This window comes from Musa acuminata, chromosome BXJ1-2 (assembly GCF_036884655.1).
Source record: "Musa acuminata AAA Group cultivar baxijiao chromosome BXJ1-2, Cavendish_Baxijiao_AAA, whole genome shotgun sequence".
In the NCBI taxonomy this organism is placed as follows: Eukaryota; Viridiplantae; Streptophyta; class Magnoliopsida; order Zingiberales; family Musaceae; genus Musa; species Musa acuminata.
In genome coordinates this window covers 14,411,364-14,436,938 of record NC_088328.1, presented here as the reverse complement: position 1 = coordinate 14,436,938, position 25,575 = coordinate 14,411,364, and the positions used below count along the sequence as shown (strand labels likewise).

General features: G+C 37.2%; 1 protein-coding gene across 1 annotated transcript; it reads left to right on the top strand.

Moving 5' to 3' along the window:
* The first annotated feature begins 17,966 nt into the window (after positions 1-17,966).
* On the top strand, positions 17,967-19,584 carry LOC135595728 (fasciclin-like arabinogalactan protein 1). Its single transcript, XM_065087003.1, has one exon. The coding sequence runs from the start codon at positions 18,121-18,123 to the stop codon at positions 19,345-19,347; it is 1,227 nt and encodes a 408-aa protein (XP_064943075.1). The 5' UTR covers positions 17,967-18,120; the 3' UTR covers positions 19,348-19,584.
* Positions 19,585-25,575: the final 5,991 nt, after the last annotated feature.

Sequence of the window (25,575 nt, the reverse complement as noted above, 5' to 3'; positions counted from 1 at the left end):
CCGGCGGTGTTAGTGTCTCGGGTTATTTGGGTGGTGGTACCGCCGACAGTGAATGCTGCCAGAAGTGGTACTGCCCCTGTCAAGTGGTGGTACCGCCTAGTATCAGACCAACGGCAATAGTACTGCCTAATAACGATGGTGGTACCGCTAGTACCCTGAAATCCGAGGATGTTACACATTTTAGCTCCAATTTTGAAGCCATTGGGGCTTATAAAAATCTCACCCTTTTCTGCATGAAAGGGCACGAAAGTGTTAAACATCTTTTTGAATCTCTAGGGTGTTAAGTGTTGTAAAAGTTAGAAAGAGTCCTCCCCTCCCTCTCTTAGCTTTGTAAACATCCAAGAAAGAGGAGTGAGGCTTGTAAGGGTTATCTCCTAAACCTGGGAAAAGGAAAAAGCACTGTAAAAAAGTGTTTGGTCTTCACCTATTGAAGGAATGCCTTTAATGGACACCGGTGACCTCGACGGAGGAGGAATCCAAAAGTGGATGTAGGTCACATCAACCGAACCACTCTAAATTCTAGTTTGCTTTTCATTTGTGTAATTTACATTACTGTAAATCTCCTTAATCTTCTTTTGCACTTTTACGAAAGCTTTCAAATTAAATTTCTCTCCAAAACGGATTGAATCAAAATGATTTTTGTCGAAATCAGTTTTAATCGAAACAAAGACTTTTGAAATCGGGAAAGTTTTCCACTGCACTAATTCACCCCCCCTCTTAGTGCCGCTCTCGATCCTAACAATTTAAACTTATCAACACGCACATCATGATACTTATCATGATTTACTAATTCAAAATATGATACCATGTATTTATCAATAAATATGATGTCAAGGCATGATATCTATTTTCAAGTCAAATGATGATAGACAATCATCATTTTCAAATATGATACAAATTTCGAATATGAAATTTAGCAAGATGACAATTCTTAATAAAAGATAACAATTCATCATTCCGAGGCATGATATCGATTGTAAATAGCAATTTAAGCTCATAATACCTTATCATGATGATAGACAATTATCAAGCATTCATGAAACATTTTAAGTATCTACAATGTATATGAAATACATTTTGATATGTTTTAAGTATTTGCGATGTGTTGTGATGTATTTGACAATACCAATCATATTTCAAGCATTCGCGAGACAGTCAAGCATTTACGACAAGATACATTTTATACATTTGTCTCAAATATTCAATTTGTCATCAATTTATCATATTTCTCTCCCTTTGTTATCAATAAAAAGGAGAACAATTCAACAATGCAAGTATAGTAAAAATTCAAGCAAATTTGACACCAATTTATCTAAGCCATAAACGAAGGTAAGCAAAAACTTTGCATGATAACTTCTTTTGGATAAGCTAACATTTTTACTTTAGATGCACAAAGTCTTTTTTTTATTCTTCTTTAGATGTGCAAGTTTCTTTCTTCCTTTTTCACAAAATAAGAAGAAGAGGAGAAAGGTAAGGAAAGAATCCATTAAGAACCAAATTTATGAAATGATTTGAGCCAAGTCAAATTCAAAACAATAAATGAGTTTCATTAAATCATGCTTCAATTTTAACAAAGAGAAGGGATTTATGAAAAGGATTTACGATTCATGAAAAGGATTCATGCATCAAATGAAGGATTAAAAATCCTCGAATAAAATTTCATAAATCAAATTTGTTGCTCATTAAAAATTCACAAGAGTGAAATCCATGAGAGATGACTTTGTCAATGTATTCCATGAGTGAAGGGACTAAGTGTATCAAAAACCATTAAGTTTATATGAAATAAATTTGATACCAAGTAGATTGATATTTCGGATTTCATGAAAGCCTTAAAAAAAATGAGAAAATCCGAAAAAGATATATATCAAAATCATGCATTTAGACAATTTAACATCCCTAACTCCCTTCTTATAAAATTAAATTGTTATTAACTTAAAGGTTTTGTAAAGATATCGGCTAATTGATATTTTGTATCAATAAACTCTAAAAATATGTCATAGTTATTAACATGATCTCTTATAAAATCATGCTTAATGTTAATATATTTAGTTCTAGAGTGTTGAATATGATTTTTTGTTAAACATATTATACTTGTGTTATCATATTTTATTAGAATATTCTTAAGATAAATTCTATAATCTTTCAATATATTTTTCATCCATACAACTTGTGCACAACATTCACTAGCCGCTATGTATTCGGCCTCGATCGTAGATAGTATAATCGAGTTTTGTTTCTTGGAAACCAAGAGACAAGTGCATGACCTAAGAATTGACGTGTTCCAGATGTACTTTTTCTATATGTTCTATATCTAGCAAAATCCACATCAGCATAAGTAATTAATTCAAAGTTTTTGAATTTTGGATACCATAATCCTATATTAATGGTTTCTTTAAGATATCTAAGAATTCTTTTAACTGCTTTAAGATGAGATAGCTTAGGATTAGATTGAAACCTAGCACAAAGTCCTATGCTAAACATGATATCTAGTCTAGTTGTGGTGAGGTATAGTAAACCACCTATCATACCCCTATAAGCTTTTTTATTAAAATTTTCTCCACTTTCGTCAATGTCTAACTTAGTGAAGGTACTCATAGGAGTATTTATAGCCTTTGAACTATCCATATTAAACTGTTTAAGCAAGTCTAATACATATTTTGTTTAACTAAGAAAAATATCATCACTAAGCTGTTTCATTTGTATACCTAAAAAGAAAGTTGGTTCACCCATTAAACTCATTTCAAACTCTAGGCTCATACTCTTGTCAAACGATTCACATAAAGATTCATTTGTAGAGCTAAAAATAATATCATCAACATAAATATGAACAATAAGAAAGTTATTTTTAAAATTTTTAATAAACAATATAATATCGACCTTGTTTTTAGAGAAATTATTTTAGATAAGAAAAGAGCTAAGTCTCTCATACCAAGCCCTTAGGACTTGTTTTAATCTATAGAGAGCTTTAGTCAATTTAAACACATGATTAGAAAAATTATCATTCTCAAAATTGGGAGGTTATTCAACATAAACTTCTTCGGAAATAAAGCCATTAAGAAAAGCACTTTTAACATCCATTTGAAATAAGTTAAAGTTATTACAACTAGCATAGGAAGGAGCATCCTTATGGCTTCTAATCTTACCACAAGAGTGAAGGTTTCTTCATAATCGATACATTGTTCTTAGTTGAAACCCTTGGCCACTAATCTAGCCTTGTTTCTAACCACGATACCAAATTCATTTTCTTATTTCTAAAGACTCATTTAGTACCAATAACTAAATGGTCACTAGGTCTCGGAACAAGCTCTCATACCTCATTTCTCTCCAATTGGTTCAACTATTCTTGCATTGCGATAACCCATGAATCATCTTTCAAGGCATCATCAATGCATTTAGGTTCAATTTGAAAAAGAAAAGTGACGTTGGCATAAAAATTCTTAAGAGAAAAATGAGTTTGAACCCCTTTTGATGTGTCTCCTATGATTAGCTCCTTAGAATGAGCATCTACGTACTTTCATTCCTTGGGTAAGGATGTTTCGGAAGAAGATGCATCCAAGTTACTAATTGGAGGAAGGGTTTCATTCAAATTCAAAGCATCAAAATTAAGATCATCATCAAAATCATTTTTCTTATATTCAAAAACTTTATTAAAGACAACATGAATAGACTCTTCGATAACCAAAGTTTTTTTGTTAAAGATACGAAAGGCTTTAGAAATAGAAGAATAACCAAGAAAAATGCCTTCATTGGATTTTACATCAAACTTCCTAAGGCATCTTTTTCATTCAAGATAAAACATTTACAACCGAAAACTTTAAAATATGAAATGTTGGGTTTTTTGTTATTCCATAATTCATAAGGAGTTTTGGAAAGTAATGGTCTTACTAGAATCATATTCATGGCATAGCATGCCGTATTAACGACTTCGACCCAAAAATATTTGGGTAAGCTATGTTCGTTCAATATGGTTCTTGTCATTTCTTGTAAATTTCTATTTTTTCTTTCTACTACTCCATTTTGTTGAGGATTTCTCGAAGTAGAGAAATTATGGTTGTATCCATTAGATTCACAAAAATTTTAAAAATCACGATTTTGAAATTCGCCACCGTGATCACTCTGAATTGATGAAATCATAAAGCCTTTTTTATTTTGAATAAGTTTACAAAACTTAGAAAAATACCCGAAGCAATCACTTTTATGTGTTAAGAAGTATGTTCAAGTGTATCTACTATAATCATCCACAATGATAAAGGCATATTTGCTACCTCCTAGGTTTGATGTATCAATTGGTCCAAACAAATCCATATGGATCAATTGCAATAGTCTAGAGGTGCTTATTTGATTATTTGGTTTAAAACTACCTTTTATTTATTTTTTTAGCTGACATGCATCACACACATTATCTTTAACAAACTTAATGTTCGGAATACCTCTTACAAGTCCTTTGGATGAGATTTGAGAGATTAATTTTATGCTAGTATGACCTAATCTCCCATACCAAAGCCAAGCATCGTTATTTAAAACTAAAAAATATATTTCATTACAAAAATCATTAATATCAATAGTGTATACATTATTTTATTTTAGGGCAATCATAGAGATGTTTTTGTATGGTTGTTCAATAATGCAAGCATTGGATTCAAATCTAATAACGTATCCTTTATCACATAATTGACTAATACTCAAGAGATTATGCTTTAAGCCATCAACCAACAATACATCTTTAATCAAAAAGTTAGATTTGTTACCTATGATTCCTTTGCCAATGATTTTACCGTTGTTGTTGTCTCCGAATGTGACATACCCTTCATCTAGGCTAGTGAGCTTAGAGAAATGAGATGGATCTCCGGTCATATGCCTTAAGCATCCACTATCAAGGTACCATCTCTTGTTCTTAGCTTGTGATGTTAAATGTTTCTACAAAAAAAGATAATTTTTAGGTACCCATTTGACCTTGGGTGCCTCAAAAATCGATCGACTCAACTTATCATTTTGTATAGAGTTTTTTACAATTCTTTTAGGAACCCAAATCAATTTGTGTAGACTATATCTCTTAAATGGATATTTATAAGTAATATGTCCAAATTTGTAACAAAAGTTACATTTGTTTCAGGGTGAAATATGCAAAGTTAGGCCTTTAACAAAGATAGTTGGGTTTTTATGAGTGTTACTTACAAAGCCAATTTCATTTCTTCTATAAACGTGATTTTTACTTGTAAGGATCATGTTTAAGGATTTGCTACCTATTTCAATTTTTTCTAAGGTTTCATATAGTTGCAAATTCTCCTTTTTAAGTATTTCTAATTTATCACATTTTGTGCAAGGAGTTAAACTTTCATTAGGCTCAATTTTTAATCTATCAAAATTACTAATAAGAGAAGCATGCTTCTTTTTTAATAGTTTATACTTTTTACTAACTAATTTACATTCATCGAACAATCCATGAAAAGCACTTAATAATTCATCAAAAGATAAATGAGCTTCGATCGAGTTACTTACCTCGTCACCATATTCCATCAATGTGTAGTTAGCAACTTGCTCTTTGTTGGTTAGCTCCTCTTCTTCGGATGCACTTTAGTTATCCCAAGTTACTTTAAGCACTTTCTTCTTTTTTGGTTGCTTCTTCTTCACTTGGGGACATTCACTTTTGAAGTGCCCCGGCTTCTTGCATTTATAGCAAATGATTTGATCCTTTTTAAGTTCACTTTTGGTTTTAGTTTTGTTTCTTCTTATGATTTTTTTGAATTTTCTTGTTAGAAGTGCTAAGTCATCATCATTATCATCATTACTTGAGTTTTCTTTCAAGTGATCTTCTTGAGTTCTAAATATTAAATATTTCAAGTTCTTTAGAAGGTTATTCTTATGTTCTTCATATGCATTGTATGACATTTCATAGGTCATCAAGGATCTGATAAGTTCTTCGAGTGGAAAGTTGTTCAAATCCTTTGCTTCTTTCATAACAATTATTTTAGGATCTCAACTCTTTAGAAGGGATCTTAAAATCTTGTTAACAAGTTCAATATTAGAAAAAAATTTACCAAGGGCTTTTAGACCATTGACGGTATCCGTAAACCAGGTGTACATGTCTCCAATAGTCTCACTTGGTTTCATATGAAACAATTCATAACTATGAATCAAAAGATTAATTTTTGACTCCTTAACCCTATTGTGCCTTCGTCTGTGATTTCAAGGGTATGCCAAATGTTATAAGCCATTTCGTAAATAGAAACTTGATTGAATTCATTTTTATCCAAAGCACAAAACAAAGCATTCATAGCTTTAGCGTTCAAAGAGAAAGTCTTCTTCTCAAATTCATTCCATTCGCTCATTGGAAGAGAAGACTTTTGAAATCTGTTTTCAACGATATTCTATAACTCAAAATTTATAGAAATTAAGATCCTCATCCTAGTTTTCTAATACGTGCAATCCGTCTCATTGAACATGGGAGGACGAGTGATAGAATGACCCATTTGATTGCCAGCAAAAGCCATCTCTCTTATGTTTTCAAACAAATCGAGAGTAACCGTGCTCTAATACCAATTGTTAGGATCAAGAGCAGCACTAAGAGGGGGGGTGAATTAGTGCAGCGGAAAAAATCATCGGATTTGTAAAATATTCATTCGTTGAAAACCAATCTCGAAAAGTACTTGACTTTAGAGTAAATAAACTAGTAATTAACTTAGAAAGTAATGACAATAATGAAAAGCAGAATAGAAATGAGCACACTGAAATTTATAGTGGTTCGATTATTGTGGCCTACATCCACTTCTTATTCCTCCTCCGTCAAGGTCACCGGCATCTACTAATGGTCTTTCTTCAATAAGCGAAGACCAACCACCTCTTTATAGTGCTTTCTCCTTTTCATGGGTTTAGGAGATAACTCTTACAAGCCTCACCTCTCTTGAATGATCATAACACTAGAAAGGGGGAAGGAAGACTCTTTGCACTTTTATAACACTTTTAACACTCCAAGATTTCAAAATCTTGTTCACACTTTCATGCCCATTCAAACAGAAAAGGGTGGAGTATTTATAGGCCCCAATGACTTTAGAATTAGAGTCAAAAAGCAACACATCCTTAGATTTTGGGGTACTAGCAATACCATCGTCATTATTGGGTGGTACTATCGCTTGCAGACTAACACTGAGCGGTGCTACTGCTCAATCTAGGTGGTACGACCGCTACCACCGCTTGACAGTATTAACTATCCATAGTATCACTGCCCAGAGCACCTGGGAGACTAAGTCTCAAACAGTGCCATCGTCGGTCCTGGCGGTGCCACCGTCGGTCCTGGCGGTGCCACCGCTGGTCCTGGCAGTGCCACCGCTAACCATGACTTCAGGTGCTGAATGGGCTATTCAACCGGCCCTATTCAGCCCTGTTAAGGGCCCAATTGGCTCCTAACTGAGTTAGTGGGATTACTTCTTAATCCTAACCCAACTTATGGTCTAACTACGATAATTAAGGCAAGCAATCTCTGTCTGGTATGTCGATTGTTCTCTTGGGGAACTCTCAACGAGCTCCCAACGAACTCTTGGTGAGCTTCCAGCAAACTTCCGAGACATCGTTCGAATCTTCGACGTATCGTCCGATTTTTTACTCCGGCCCAACATCTTCTTTATGCATTAACGCTATTGTAGTTAATCCTGCATACTTTTCTCAATATATAGATTAGATCAAATAATTTACTAATTGATTTCATCATCAAAATCCGAGATTCAACACTTGTAAAAAGAGTTGTAAAGGTTTTCTTAGAAAGGATAAAAGAGTTGTAACAAGGGTAGTTGATCTTCATTCATTGAAAGAAGATCGTTAGTGAAAGCCGATAGCTTTGACGGATGAGGAATCAGAAGTAGATGTAGGTCGCGACGATTGAACTACTATAAATCCAGTGTGCTTTTTATTCTTATTACTTACTGATTTAGTTGCTCACAACTTTTACTTACATTATAAGTTAAATGTGTTTCCGATACAGATTTAATCGAACGAAATTTTTCGAATCGTTTCAACTTTTCGAAAGTACTAATTCACCTCCCCTCTTAGTGCCTTTACGATTATAATAGTTATACATTGAAATATATTTTAGAAACTAGCTTTTACTATACCCTAATATTGGAGGATATGTATAAACTAGTTTCTACACTATGAGGATTCAAAATGGTAGAAAAATATGTATTACCTACACTATAAGGGTCAAATATTATTCTAGACCTTATCACATATACGGCATTAGCTATCCTTTGCTTTAATTATAAAAATATATCTAATATTACCTTGATTTGAAAAGTATCATAAACATTTTGTGATTCGAAATGCATATATGTTATTCCAAAAACTATTTAAGTATTTTAAGTTAATAAGTTATGATCTTGAAATACATATTAGATTTAAGTTTTTATAAATTATTTGATCATAAAGAAAGTATTTGATATCCATACATATTTGGCATAAAGAATTCATATTTTTTTAAAAAAATATTTATTCGATTATCTCTTAAGTTTTTTCAAATTTTCACAATAAAAATATGATTAATCAAATATTAATTAAAATATAAAATTATTTTATTGAGCATATTATGAAATATTTTATAGATAGATTGATTATGGATTAAATTATGTCTTACAGTGTTATAGCAACGTCGGCTTTTCATTGAGTTCGGCGTTATAGAATACGTAATATGTTGTGTGCCAACTCTAATATATATTACGTGTTGCTTTCTGTTGATAATAATATAAAACTAATATTTAATATATCCCTCAAAAGTAATTTTTAGTTCATCTTTATTTTTCATGTCATAAACATAACGTATATCAAGCTAATTGATCAAAATAACTTTAAATTAACTTGTTGTTCATCAACTTTCAATAATTTTTTTAATGTTAACATGATTAACATTTACAGATACAATTTGATCTTCTTTTGTACAGGTGATGAAACCAGAATACTCTCTTTGTTTATGCTTAAAAACTGATTGGGTTGATACAAATATTGGATCTTCCTGAGAAATGCTTAAAAACATTTACAAATACAATTTGATCTTCCTGAGCTGACGCCGAGAACCCTTCTCCTTCTCCACCCGTTCTCGACCTCTTCAACGACGCCTTGGGGCTCGGTCGCTGGCGGTTCTCCCCGTGGTGTGTTGCCGTCGTCGAGGGCTGTGTCGAGATCGGCGATGTCTTCCTCCACCACTTCTTGAAGGGCGTCCTCCTAGCCGGCAATACTGGGCCCCTTCCTCTTCCTCGTTCACTGTTGCAACCTCAAAAACCTTTGGCAGGATCAATGTTCTTGGCGAATTGAGGAAACCTCAATTTCGGCTATTCTATCTCCACGACTCCGGCTGCTGCCTGTCTGCGGCCACGCATTCCACCTCAGCATCGTTGGTGAAGCCCGATCTCATCAAAAAGCCTCCGCTCGCATTTCGGCAAGCCAAACGATCCCTTCGACGCACCTCCGGCAACATCAATCTGAAGCAACGAACTCTGGCAACATCAATCTCGTTACTGCGGTCGCTTTATTCCCTACGACTACTGCGGCACTTCCTCGGCGACTTCTTCCACTGCCTTTTGGCACTTTCTACCGCCTCTCCTTGGGTCGCAGCCACAGCCACAACTGCTGTCTCTCTCCGCCGGCTGCTGTCCCTTTCATGAGCGACCACTGGGACATCACTGATCCGCTACTATCGCTGTAGAAACATCAACGCCTTCTCCTTTAGTTCCGTAGTGCCTCTTCTCAATTCATCACCCGTGCACGAGGAGGCGGCCATCAAGCGGACACAGCCCAGCCATCTCCCATTCGGTAGAGAATTGTTGCAGATCACTGGCCTCTACCACACTGCAGATTTCCCTCTCCCACCGATCGCTACTCCAAAGATCGACGGTGGAACACTGCAGGAGATAACGCTGTTTTCCTCCCTCCCACCTCCCACCTCCCACGAGGAAGGCCTTCGTCTGAACTACTGGATAGGGGTCTCTCATTCGATCTACTTGTGGAGTTTCGGTGGACTGCACGATTGGAGATCTTCAATTGGCCTGCAAAGAACTTCTCACAGAACTGCAGATCTCTCGTAGATCTGCTTGCAGTCTTCACTACCGCATCCTACTCATCTACTGCTTGGAGTAGCTCTTCCCAACACCAAACAGTGGAGCAGCAGCAGCAAAGACGAGGAGGGCCTCGACTGTGAGAGAAGTGAATTGATGTGGATGTGAACTTCTCACAGAACTGCAGATCTCTTGTAGATCTGCTTGCAGTCTTCACTATCGCATTCTGCTCATCTACTGCTTGGTGTAGTTTGGTGTAGTGAACTCTTCCCACCACCAAACAGTGGCCTCCACTGAGAGAGAAGTGAATTGAGCTACTGGACACTTTTTTTTTTTTTTTTTCTATTACAGACTCTCACCTTACTTTTTCATTCATATTTAATATTTAAAATTACTTTTTTTCTTACGTATCTTACTTTTTTTCCTACCTATCTTTAACTACACTTTCTGACATGCTCAATTTTCTAATATTATATTTGGTTATGATCTATTAGGCTATATCGATGGCTCTCTCTATTATCCACCAGCGATGCTCAACATCCTAGGAGCACCTAATCCAGTACCGAATCCAGACCATAAACTATGGTTACGCTAAGATCGTCTCATCCTTCAAACAATTCAAACTTTAGTCGTTGGATTCGTTACCCCACTCATATCTTCATATGACACTACTGTCAAAGCTTGGTGTAGGCTGCAAACTACATTGGCAAATCTTTCGCGTACTTGTCTGCTTAGTCTCCTATCAAGTTTTATGCAAGAAAAATAAGAGGGAAGTACTATTGCTAACTATCTACAATATATAAAAGTTATCATCGATAACTTAGCCTTGATAGATCATAATCTTAGTGATTAAGAAGTCATTATCTACACACTTAACGGTCTCAGGGATACGGACACGCGACTCATTGATGTCCTTTGAAGAACTCTATGACAAGTTGACTGACTATGAGATATATCACAAGCGTGAGGACAAATTACCAAGAACATCCATCACAACTCAAGTCAATCAAAAATCAAAAAAGAAGAGCAACCGGTACAACAAACCCATCAACAAATGTTTGGCTAGCATGCCTCCTGAATTTGTGGGCTCTAAATAAACCTCCCCCCTTCAACCTCATCAACATTTCAATCACAACCATCAAGGCGGCTACTACAATTATCCTCAGCCCTGGCGTCCTAATCACACATATCAACAAAGAGTTATCTGTCAGTTGTGCGATAAAGTTGGCCACTCTACAAAAGTTTGTAGAACTCGACCCAGACTTTCTCCTTCATCACATTGGCCTCACGCAAATCTTACAACTACTCCGAATACTGGTCAATAAAATTAGATTGTGGACTCTAGTACATCTCATCATATCACCTCTGATATCCAGAACTTGTCCATCCATAATAACTATGGCGGAAATAAAGACATTATCATCGGTGATGGTAACGGACTTCCCATTACTCATACTAGTTCGACAATACTTAATTCAGATAACATAACTTTTATGCTCGATGATATTTTATGTGCACCCCATATTAAATAGAATCTCATTTTTGTTTCTCAATTCTGCAAACAAAATAATATCTCAATTGAATTCTTTCCTAACTCTTTTCTTGTCAAGGATTTAAGCACGAGGGCATCCTTGGTCCGCGACCAGAATAAGGACAATATTTACGAGTGGCTATCAGTTCCACATATCACTCAGCCCACTGCCTACTCGTCTGTCATAGCTCTAACTGATTTATGGCATTGTCATCTTGATCATCCCTCATCCTCTATCTAGCAAAAACTACTTTCTCATTAGTCTCTTCCTACGCTTAAAACCAATAGCGTTATAACTCATTGTGATGCTTGTTTAAGTAATAAAAGTCATAAACTCCCCTTTGGAATATCCTCTGTATCCTGCTCTAAACCTTTTAAAGTAATTTATACTGATGTTTGGGGCCCTGCCCTAATCACTTCTTTTGATAAGTTCAGATTTTATGTTATTTTCGTAGACTATTTCACCAAATACACATGGTTATACCCTCTCCACCATAAATCTGACGTTTCAACAATCTTTACCAACTTTAGAAGATTAGTTGAGAACTTCTTTTAGTCTACAATTAAAATAGTTTACTTCGATGGTGGCGACGAATATCAAGCTCTCACATCCTGCCTCTCTACTTATGGTATACAACACCTTAAGTCACCTCTATATATTCCTCAACTTGTTGGCTCTGCTGAACTCAAACATCGTCATATAGTTGAAACTGGTCTCACACTCTTATATCAAGCTTCCATGCCATCAACTTTTTGAACTGTAGCATTTCAAGCTATTATCTACCTCATTAATCGTATGCTCACTCCAGTCCTCCAATATGAGTCACCATTTGAAAAACTGTTTCACAAATCCCCAAACTTTCATAAACTTAAAGTGTTCGGTTATTTATGTTATTCATTGCTCCGTCCCTATACCTCACACAAGATAACATCAAAATCTAAGTCTTGCATTTTCATTGGATACTCTCTTGAACATAATGACTTTCGATGCTACAAACCTCAATCTCAAAAAGTCTTTACATCCCAGCATGTTATTTTTTATAGAGACTATATTTCCGTTTCAAAATCCTGAGTCTCATGCTGTGCGACCTACTCCAACAAATATACATCATTAAAGTATACCGTCGATCCCATCAACCGAGTCTCTCATAACACCATCTAGTTCTTCTCCTCCGAATCCACACTCTCTTCTTCTCCCGGTTCAATAGCTCCCCACCCCCTCCACTGCTCCTCTCCCTTCTTCACAATGTTCCCCTATGATTGACGTACTGCCCTTGAAAATACAACTATTATCTTTATCCTCTCTTGGGACCAATGACACTAACGTTCCTCAGCATGCCCCAACCAATGTCAGTGCCTCTCCACCGCCCATACCTACAACACACCATATAGCCTCTAGACATCTAATGCCAACACGCTCTAAAAGCGGTATATTTAAACCACGATGAGTCCTTGATCTATATGCTATCACGAAATCCTCGTTAGAGACCACTGAACCTATCACAATTACTCAAGCCCAAAAATCTCCATACTAACGTAAAGCCATGTGTGAAGAATATGATGCCCTCATCCATAATTCTATATGGACCCTTGTGATAGTCATAAGTGCCCAACAAGCCAATCACGTGAGTGATGGCATGTGTGACTTGATACAGAATCTTTTTGCTTATTATATTTTGGTATTTATCACTTTAAATTGACTATTGCATATATGCATGTATATATTGTGATGTCCTTGGATCTGTACAATGAGAATCGGATCGTAATGAGATCACGATAATGAGACTAATTCACCTTTAAATATAGATCCTAAATAATCCTTGTCGTAGGTTACTCGAGAGGGACATCGAGATAACCGGATAGACTGGTGTGTTGTATACCCGTCCATATGATGGATGCAGTTGGTCTCATAGTTGCTCGTGTGAGGACACTAGGGATACAGTACAAGTGCTAATTAGAGAATGAGTTCACTGATTGATCCGTTTACGGAATGCTGGATGGTTGATGATGTCTTATTGTTAGACAGCGATTTCATAGTCCCAGTGGTATATCTGATCCTTAGACTTGAGACACCAAGGATGTCATGTATGAGTGCTCCATTCTTTGATACAGGACTTATAGGTTTAGATGTCTCAAATTTAGTACAGCCAATCATTGGTAGTGGTAGGCGACCTTACGAGGGCTATTAAGTGTCGATAGAGGATCATCCACTCTCGGTGTCATGAGAGGAATATCTCATATGCTCTTACTCAAACAAATCTCTGGTCAGGGTCATTCGAATTGAGAGAGAAAGAGTTCTCCGTGAGAATCCGATTAGAGCGAGACTCGAGTAGAAACCATATGGGTCTGATAGCACCATACCCAGTATATGGTCTCAAGGATATTAGATGGATGAGGGACTATAGGTACACGGTAACTGAGGACAGATAGGTCCAATGGATTGGATTCCCTTGTATCGTATGGAGACTACGGCGTAGTGGCCTAATACATCCGTAGTTGATGAGTCGAGTGAATTATTATGGAGATAATAATTCACTGAGCTAAAAGGAGTTCTGACAGGTATGACTCATGGTCAGCTCGATATTGGGCCTAGAGGGTCACACATATATGGTAGGCGTTGCGATGAGTAGAAGTTCGGATATGAGATATCTACCGAAGACCTTATCTTATTGGATATCCAATAAGCCCCTGAATTATTAGATCCCATGGACGAGATCCAATAAAAGTTTATGAGAGATTATTGGATAGAGATCCACTAATCTAAGAGGCTTTGGTAATTGGATGCAGATCCAATACCCAATAGGGGAGAATCCATTAGGGTTTGACAAGGGACCTCTATAAATAGGAGGGATTCAGTGGTTTATAGGCTAGAGCCTTTGCTTGCCTCTCCTATTATCCTCTCCCTCTCCACCTCAGAGCAGGTCTGGAGTTTTGAGGAGCGTCGTCATAGCTCTGCTATGTGGATCACCACTAGAGAGGAGGACGCTTGACCTCCTTCACCCTCTCTTAGAGATCTACAAGTAAACAGGGATATATGATCTCCCTAGGTAACACAATTTATTCTATACGTAGTTTGTTTCACGGATTTTTACGCACCAATCTTCGCACGACGACGAACATCTTTTTAGGAAATTGGAGATTTTGTTTTCTTATTCTTCCGCTACGCATGTGATGTCGCCCCTAAGATTTCCCAACACCTTGTACCATCTCATCCCACATAAAATATCATCAAGTGTAAGTTGGTCTTTCGAATTAAGTAGAACTCAGATGGATCCATTGCTAGATATAAAGCACGTCCAATGGCTAAAGGGTTTCATCAACGGCCTAGTGTTGACTTTACAGAGACATTTAGTCTCGTTGTTAAACCCATAACAATCCGACTTATTCTTAGTTTGGCTATCCCAAAAGGTTGGCATTTACGATAACTCGATGTTAATAATGCCTTTTTACAAGGAACCCTAACTGATGATGTCTTTATGTAGCAACCTCTTGGCTTCATCCACCCTCAGTATCCAAGGCATGTTTGTAAACTACAAAAAGCTATTTATGAACTTCTCAAGCTCCAAAAGCTTGGTACACCGAACTTGGCTCATTTTTGGCATCAATTGGCTTCATCAACTCCAAGTCTGATACCTCACTATTTCTTCATCACTAAAGTGGTAATATAATATATCTTCTGGTATATGTGGATGATATTATTATCATGGGTAACAATCCTATGGAAACCAAGACATTCCTCAAGCATTTAGCAGATCAATTCTCCCTTAAAGATTTAGGTCTCTTGAGCTATTTTTTGGGAGTAGAAGCGACATACACGTCTTCAGGACTCTTCCTATCACAAAAAAAGTATATTCAAGATCTATTATTAAAGACGATCATGTAAGATGCAAAAGCAGTTACAACTCCTCTTTCTACTAGCGAGTCACTTAAACTATGTGATGGAAGCCCTACTACAGATCCAACTCAATACCGATAAGTACTTGACTTCTTATAGTACTTATCTCTCACCCGCCTTGATATCTTATTTACGATCAATAAATTATCATAATTCATACATCGATCATCTACTATGCATTGGTTTGCAGTTAAAAGAATCTTACGATATCTTCATGAGACCCTCAATCATGGTCTCTTTTTCCGCAAACACTCCACCCTTCATCTCCATGCCTTTGTTGATATTGATTGGGCAAGGAACATTGATGACAGAACATCCACGTTATGGTATATTATCTTTCTTGGAGTTAATCCAATCAGTTAGAGTTCTAAGAAGCACAAGACAGTTGCATGATCTACAACTGAAACTGAATACTGTCCTATTGCAACCGCTATTACAGAACTCAATTGGGTTACGAATCTACTCAAAGAACTTGACATCACCTCCACCTCTATTCCTACAATATATTGTGACAATGTTGGAGCCACTTACCTATGCGTCAATCCAGTATTTCACTCACGCATGAAACACATAGCCATCGACTTTCACTTCGTACGAGAACAAGTTGTCAAACATCAACTACATATTTTTCACGTACATACGGTTGATCAACTAGCAAACTCACTCACGAAGCCTCTTCCCGTAAACTATTCTCATCATATCGGTCCAAGATCGGCATCCTTGACAGAAGCACCATCTTATAGGGGCATGATAGCAGCTAAGATTTCCCATGATAGCTATCGAGACTTCCCCAACTATATGAGGAAATATTACTGTTCTGTTGAGAAAAATCATCTCTCTTTATGTGTATAAATAGAGAGTATCATATCAAAATCAGATATCTTTCTATGTTTCATTCTTATTCTTAACATGGGTAACTTATTTTGTAACACGGGAAAGACCACGCTAAAGCTCCACCGCTAATTAGGATTGTTAATTTTATGAATAAGTAATGTCATAAATAATGAATGAATCATTTGAATAACATGATTTAGTACATATGATATTGTTAAGATGACTTTGTGTATCTTAAGAATGAAATATTATAATTATAAAATATCTAATGCTCATGAGATATTGGTATAAACTAAATTTTGGACAAGACTGGATCAATGATTCACTATCCTTTAGTCTCGGAAAGATTGAAGGTCTATTCACCTCATTAACAATTAAGATATAATTGTATGATATTCATGAATCTATGACTATGAGTTTAATGTGTATTGATTGTATCTCGTATGTATCAATGTCATATGTGTTGTAAAATTTGCGTATCAATTTTTATGTATTGCTTTGAGTTTTCTTTACAATTTTTCTTACCTAAAGACAATCAACATAAAATAATACTGGAACTATTGTGTATCTTAATTATGAATAAAATAATAATTATGATAATGATGATGATTTACTCTTTGATGGGCAATAAAATCTGATTGATTGATTGATTGATTGATTGAACCTAATCAATATTTTTATAATATAAAATTATATCTACAAACTATCGATATTAATTATATTTGAAAAAAAATAGTTTCTTTTCATCGGTCACTGCGGATCTACTCACACGTGGGTGGCGCCCAGTCCCACGATATCACAAGCCAACACCACTTATTATACATCATATCACAAGCCATTGCAGACCGTACGATCACAAATCGACTGTGGCATGTCACTAATGAAAGCTAGCGAGGTAAGATCTCGCTTTAACGCTGTCGAGAAGGCTTGTTTCATGATGAGGTCGATGCCTTGGTGACTGCCCTTTGCCTGTTTGACCAAAAATTAATCATTAAACATATTCGTAGACTATTATTCTGTACTTCGATTAACTAATTTATTTATTTATGTCTACCGCTGTGGTAAGGGTGCAGTGGTTGATTGATTTGATTGCCTGTCAATTTTTTACGGTAAAGATTATAAGGTTTCAATTAAATAATATCTTCATGACTTATCCTTTTTCGAAACAATAAATATCATATTATATAATATATACATCAACTTAAATTTTAAGAAATATTTAAAAACAATTGACTTGGTAGGAATATAATTTTTTTACAAATTCATGAAAGTTATAAACATATAAATATATATATAAGTAATATATATATAAAGTGTAATGTAACGACCCTTGCAAATAAATCCGACAAGCTTCCACAACTCATCTCCAATAGAAGCCAGAATGCAACTTTTTCTAAGTAGATTTACTTGGATGTCACGGTTCTCTTTATTCACTTTCTCTCTTTTTCTTTTTTTGCATGGCATTCACTTTCTTCCCAAATCTACTGCTTTACCAGCTTTAATGCTTTTCTACATTTCTTTTCCTTATCAAATACTTCAGATTTTACCGTAGAAAACTACTAAAGATTTAGAGAGAGAGAGAGACAGAGAGAGAGAGAGCATCTCTCTTTTTCAGTCTCTAACTAAATACCAAACTTGCAGCAATAATATCATACACTTGACGCATTCCGCCAGGTCATTACCTTCATCTTCCAGTCGCCACCTCCCTGTTTACTACCCCGCCATCATCATCTCCCTCTCTCTCTCTCTCTCTCTCTCTCTACTACCACCTCTTCCTTTCCCTTCCCATTATCAGCAACAGAAGACAAAGCAGCAGCAGAACGATGAGGCAGCAGCAGCAGCTCCTTCTTCCCCACCTCCTGAGCTTATTATTACTGTGCGTTACGCTATCTCGAGGGCACAACATCACGAGAATTTTGGCGCAGCACCCGGAGTTCTCCACCTTCAACCACTACCTTACAGCCACCCACCTCGCAGGCGAGATCAACCGCCGTCTCACCATCACCGTCCTCGCCGTCGACAACCCCGCCATGGCGGCCCTCCTCACTGCCCACCCGGGCCTCTCCCTCTATTCCCTCAAGCACCTCCTCTCCCTCCACGTCCTCGTCGACTACTTCGGCGCCAAGAAGCTCCACCAGCTCACCGGCGGCTCCGCCCTCACCTCCACCCTCTTCCAGGCCTCCGGAGCCGCACCCGACACCGCCGGCTTCGTCAACATCTCTGATTACCGAGCCGGCCACGTTCTCTTCTCCGCCTCCTCCCTCCCCGCTTCCGCCTTCGTCAAGTCCGTCGAGGAGATCCCTTACAACCTCTCCGTCATCCAGATCAGTTCCGCCCTCTCCTCCCCGGCCGCCGAGGCCCCAGTCACTGCGCCCGCGCAGGTCAACCTGACGGCCCTCATGGCGAGGAAGGGCTGCGCCACCTTCGCTGGCCTCCTGGCCGCCACCGCGGACGCCGAGCAGACGTTCGCGAGCAACATTGACGGGGGCCTCACGGCTTTCTGCCCCCTCGACGAAGCCATGAAGCCGTTCCTGCCCAAGTTCAAGAACCTCACCGCCGATGGCAAGCTCTCGTTGCTGCTTTACCACGCCATCCCCGTCTACTACTCCGTTGAGATGCTGAAGACCGGTAACGGCGTCGTGAACACGCTGGCCACCGACGGCACGTCCAGGAACTACAACTTGACAGTGCAGAACGACGGGAATCAGGTGACGCTGCGGACGAGGGTGACGGTGGCCACCCTCATGGGGACCCTGATCGACGAGGACCCCCTGGCGGTGTACACCATCGACAAGGTGCTGGAACCGATGGAACTGTTCAAGCCGGCGGAGCCTCCAGCCCCGGCGCCGGCACCGGAGACGGACAAAAGAGCGGCGGCAGCGCCCAAGGCGGGGACATCGACATCGGCGAAGGCGTCGCCGCCCGCGCCGGCAGGGCCGGAGGGGCAGCCGGGGGACCAGAAGGCCGCTGATGAGAGCGCCGCCATCAGGAGCGGTGTCTACTGGTCGATGGCAGCGGCGGCGGCGGCGGCCATTGTGGTAGTTGCTTGAAGGCTTTCTTTGCCTGTTGTTATCTATTGGTTTTAAGCTTCGTTTTCTTTGAGGAAATAAGAGAGGGAAGGAGGTCGAGCTGATTAACAGATTTAATATGTTTTGTGTTTTTTGTTTTGTTTCTGATGTTTTTGTTTCCTTCAATTTTTGTGTGCCGGTGTTGATTGGTATCAAGTGCAATCTCTAGGAGTGTGTACTCAAAGCTATAAAAGGATTAGATTATTTTGTTTTGTGGTTTTTGGATTAATGAGTGATTTGCAATGTTTTCATTCTCATGCAGGCTAATTGGAATGTCAATTTTATTAATCTAAATTATTTTATTTAAAATATTTAAATTTAATTGGGAGTATAATAATCTTCTTCTATTCATGAAATCATCATCGATCCAGATCAAATCAAATGGTGAATCCACGTCGTGACAAGTCTTTTCCTCTTCACTTAGCCCTAATGATAGATCTAATCACAAGTCCTCTGACTCCCTCTTCACTTAGCCCTAATGATGGATCTAATCATAAGTCCTGACTCTATCTAAATATAACTTTTTACCCCTGGTTATAACCTAATACTAACTTTAATAATATTTGTCATGGCTTGATGGATTAATTAATCTATCAATTTAATTTGAATGTAAAACATTAGTCAAAATACTTAAGATAAAATTTATAATAATATAGTCATCAAACTCTTATAAGTTTATCTTAGCCTTATCTACTTTCGACGTGAAACTAATTAAGAGTGTTAATATTGACTCAAACATAAGTGCTTTGTGATTTTTGGATTGATTAGTGATTTGCCTTTTATTTTTTAGGAATGTACTCAAGCAAAAGTATAAAACAGATTGGCTTGTTTTTTTCTTTTTTTTTTTGTTGATTTTTGGGTTAATTAGTGATTTGCTTTTGTTTTGGGTGTGTACGCAAGTATGAAACAGATAGGATTTTTTGGGTTTAGTAGTTATTTGCCTTTGCTTCAAATATATTTTAGGGTATATAATCTTAATTTTCTTTTATTATGATGGTACTGACTAGTTTAGTTTACAACATAATTATAAAAACCGGTTAGAATCGGGTGATTGGACCCCAAAAAACAAAAATCCAGAATAAAAAAAAATTCTTTCTGATCTATTTAATATTTTGATTTTCATTAATAAAATTAAAATGAACCTATTGAGTCGATTGATTTTTGTATAATCCATATCGACCAATCAAACGGAATCTAATTAACTTGATATTATAATTTCTTTAAAATTATTTAAATCTTTTTTATTTAACTTTTTTATATTTACATTTAAGAGTATTTATGTCAACTTAAAAAGATAAATTCCCGAGGATATACAATTATTTTTAGATAATTCATAGGAAGTGTCCCCAAATTTTCAAATAATACCCCCTTTTTATCTAATACTTACAATCATCTACCCTTTTTGTTTGTTTATTTTATTTTTTTTTATAAATCAGTTCATAGGTAAATCAGTCTGGTTATATTATTTTTAGGCTGTTATAATGCTTTCAATAATATAAAAAATGATAACATAATAAAAATACTGTTAAAATATTTTTGCTATTATGTTATACTTTTTTTCATTTTGTTGAAAATATGGTAATGTAGTATAAAAATATTATATTACTATATTTTTTATTATGTTATAATATTTTTTAGTATTACTAAAATACTATAACATAATGTAAAATCATTAAAATTGGACTAATTCGCCCATGAATCAATCCATGAAAATGAGAAAAAAAAAAAAAGGAATAGATGATTGATTATCAAATCAGGCATCTTCCAAGTATTAGATAAAAATGTATGTTGTTAAAGAATTCTAAAAATGAATGCCACTTGTCAGAAAAAAAATTCTAAGAAAATTTTCAAAACTTAGACCAATTTAAAATTAAAACTATGAAGAGAAAGGAAGTATTTTGATCTACTCCTCTCCCTGCACCCTATCTCTTCTTATTATTTAGTTTGATCCTTATCTTCCTCGTCACTCCACTCTTTATTATTTTTTTTTTTTTTTCCTTCTGTACCTCTATAATTCCACCATAGATCACTCCTCTCTCTCTCTCTCAAATAAGGGTCACTGATGTCGTTAAAAATCGTCTTCTTTATTATTATGTTAATGTGTTAATATAGTCACGGTTGGGCTGACAGCCCATCAACCCATAATGGGTTTCAACAGCCCACAGCCCACCCCTTTTAAGTCAAACTCTAGATCTAATAAGGGGGTGTGGTGGTTGCGAAAATTAAGAGAAAACCACAGTAACAAGAGAGAAAATTACAACAGCATCTTGATTCAACAAAAAAGGAAAAAATGACAGAAAAATAAGAGAAAGAAAATGAAGAAGATAAGGACAATGCAGAGAGACTATTCTCAATCATTCAAGTAGTATCATCATCTTGAGTTAGATCAGATCTATAGTAGATTTTTATTGTGATTACTTAGGGAGAATTTGAATATTGTGCACAGTGACGTAATCCTTGTATCCTAGTTATTCTCTTGAGATTATTGCTTGGGTTTTGGGCAAAAGACTGAGATTTGTATATTCATTATTCTTATAGTGGATTATCTCTAGTTTGCCCCGTGGTTTTTACCCTTCATGTTGGAGAGGTTTTCATCTTGGTGTTCTATTTTATTATGATTCTATTTAATTTCGCTACGTGTTATGGCCTACTAGTATTTATTCATATACAAAAGTTTATTTCTCTTTATATCTCATCAATTAGTATCATAGTAGGGTTTTGGTGATTTAATTTTTTATATTAGAACATAGAGGCTAGTAGTATTTCTCGTATGATTAGCTTGAATAAAAATAATTGGATGATATGAAAACCAAGAATAGAAGATCTCTTGTATTGCAAAGATTTGTATGGACCTTTGCAGGGGGATAATGCAAAGCTCGTAACTATGACAAATGATGAATGGAAGAGGTTAGATAGAAAAACAGTTGGGTTTTTTCGACAGTGGCTTGATGATAGTGTCTTTCACCATGTTTCTACTAAAAGTTTTGCATATTCTCTTTGGAAAAAAGTTGGAAAGTCTCTATGAAAGAAAAATAGCCGGCAACAAAGCTTTCTTGATCAGAAAACTTATAAACTTGAAATATAAAAAGGGTGCTTCTATTGTTAAGAATTTGAATGAAATGCAGAGTATCACTAACCAGTTATTCTCTATGAAAATGTCTCTAGACGATGAGTTGCAAACATTATTACTTCTTAGTCCATTACTAGAAAGTTAGGAAACACCGGTGGTTTTCCTCAATAATTCTGCGCCAAATAATATTGTCACCATGAGTCAAGTAACAAACAGTTTATTGAATGAGGAGTTGAGAAGAAAGAATTCAGCAACATCTTAAAATGATTCATAGGCACTTATCTCAAAGAACAAAGGAATGTCAAATTCCAAGGATAAAAGTATTTCACGTATGGGTAGAAGCAAGTCAAGATCAAGAAAAGATATTGTTTGCTATAACTGAGGTGAGAAAGGACATTACAAGAACCAATGCAAGCAACCTAAGAAGAGCAAGAAAAAGGAAAAAGAAGTAGAGGCTATAAAGTGTAGGGTGGTGATTATTTAATTTTGTCTCCTTCTAATAATATATTTTCTTGTGTGTGTCAAGATCTTGAGTGGATGATTGATGTTGAATCTCAGATTTTGATGATAAAATCAATTGATAGTATTTATGATTTGATCTGTGTTTTGAGTGACGTAGGAAGCTTCGATTAAGGAGAGACAATTAAAGCAGGAAGAATCATGTTGGGCCAGAGAGAAATATGTCAGAAGATTGGATGTCGAGCCGAATGATCGGTCGATGTATTGACAGAAGGTCTCGGGCTATGGATCGGGCAATAGGCCAAGAAGAGCGAAAATTGTGCCAAGGAAATCAAAGATGCAAAAGTCAACTGGTCGATTAGGCAATAAGCCGCAAGAGAGAATGATGCGCCAAAGAATCGGACGAGGCGTCGATGAACCAATGACATACCGAACAGCATTTGATTAGCTTTGTAATAATTGTCTAGATTTAAGAAGGTTTTAAGTGTATAGGATTAACTATGATAGTGATCAAGGCATAAAGAAAAATAAAGTCCCGGAGTCAAGAATGATATTTCGTTGGGAGTTCGAGAGTTCGTCGGAAGTCTGAACGTTCATTGAAAGTTCTGCCGGAATTGGCCGAAAAGTCTAGGAGCTTACCAAAGAAGTTTGTCGGAACTCACAAAGAAGATCATCATGAAATCTAAGAGCTTGCCGGGAGTCCGCTGGAACATTATGGAGAGATCGTCAGAAGTTCGCCGGAAGAAACCTAGACTTACGGACTTATTTAGTTTAGTGAATGTCTTAGAATTCGTAGTTAGCATATAATTGGATTAGAATTGGGTCCAACTCAATTAGGGGCCAATTGGGCCTAAATTGGGAGTGATTTGGGCTCATTGGGAGGCTCATTCAACGACCCAAATGTTGGGTTAGGCAGTGGCACCGCTAGAACAGGCAATAGAACCGTCTATGAGTTGGAAAACTCAAAAAACTCAATCTCCGAGGCTGTCAGGTAATGGTACCACCAGACTGGGCAGTGGTACTACCCAGTGATAGTGTGTTAGGTGATAGTACCACCAAATTGGGCAGTGGTACCACTCGTTATCTCAAAATCTCGGGGATTTGAATTTTGGCTTCAAGTTTTGAAGTCATTTGGGGTCTATAAATACCTCAGCTATTCCTGCATGGAACAACAAGAAATATGATAAAAAACTTTATGTTTCTAAAGTTGAAAACCCTTGTAAATTGTAGAATCCCTCATCCTAAAGTTTAGAGACAATTCTAAGGGAGAGTGTAAAGGAAGCTTTGTAAAAAGGGGTGTAAAGTTTATCTCCTAAACCTGTGAAAAAGAGAAGAGGGATGTAAAAGGGTAGTTGGTCTTCGCTCATTGAAGGAAGACTGTTAGTGGTGTTGAATCTCGTATTTTGATGATGAAACCACTTGATATGTGTTTATGATTTAATCTGCATTTTGAGTAATGCAAGATACTTCGATCAAGATGAGACAATTAAAGCAGGAAAATCATGTTGCGCCGGAGGAATATGTCAGAAGATTGGACGTCGGGCTGGTGGATCGATCGACGTATCGACAAAAGGATTCGGGCCGTGGATTCGGGCATCGAGCCAAGAAGAGTAGAGATTGTGCCAAAGATATCAGAGTTGCAGAGTCAACTAGCCGATTGGGCAATAGGTCGTAAGAGATGACGATATGCCGAAGAATCGGACGAAGTGTCGAAGGACCAATGACATGCCGGACAACTTGATTAATTGCTTAAGATTAATTGTCTCAATCAAAGTTTTATTTTAAGTGCGCAGGATTAACTACGATAGCTTGAAGACATAAAACAAGTCTATCGGAGTCAAGTTTGATGAGTGTTCGAGAGTTTGCTGAGAGTCTGAAGATTTATCAGAAGTGCTATCGGAACCAACCGAGAAGAAATCGGGGACTTGCCAAAGTTTTCGAAAGTCCGCCGGAGAGATCGTCGGAGGTTCACAGAGATCACCGAGAAAGTTCGGCTACTTGCCAAAGACTCATTGAACTCACCACAAGACGGGGAGCCTGCTAGGAGTCCGTTGGAAGAAATCCGCGGGTGTATCGAAAGTCCGTCGGAAGTTCACCGATAAGCTCGCCGAAAGGAAACTCGATGTTACAGGTTAAAAACTTGCTTAGGACTATATCTTAATTTCATAGTTTGCATGTAATTAGGGTTAGGATTAAGGGTTAATCTTATAACCCGGTTAGGGGCCAATTGGGCCCAAGTTCGGACTGGTTTGGGCCAAGCTTAGAGCCCAACCAGTGAGTTGAAATAGTCTAGGCGGTGGCACCGCCCAGAACCCGAGAGTTCCGATGGTGGCACCGCCAGCAAACTGTCGGACTGGGTGGTGGCACCGCCTAGCACTTGAGAGGTCCGACGATGGCACCGTCGGACTAGGCGGTAGCATTGCCAGTACACTGTCAATGTTAGACACTAACAGGCGGTGGCACCGCCAGCACTAGGAAACCCAAAAGCAATTCAAATTTGGAGCCCAAATTTGAATCCTCTTGGGGCCTATAAATACCCCTCAATTCTCAGTAGAGAATACAACCTTTGAGAAGTTAGAGATTGAGATAAAACCTTAGCAAAGTCTTTAGCAAGTCTTATTTTCAATAGCTTAAGTGTTCACCTCCCTCTTTCTCTTTGAAAATCTGTAAGAGTGTGAACC

What these genes read in the sequence shown, in the direction of transcription:
- LOC135595728 (XM_065087003.1), top strand. Translation starts at nt 18,121, where the DNA reads ATGAGGCAGCAGCAGCAGCTCCTTCTTCCCCACCTCCTGAGCTTATTA.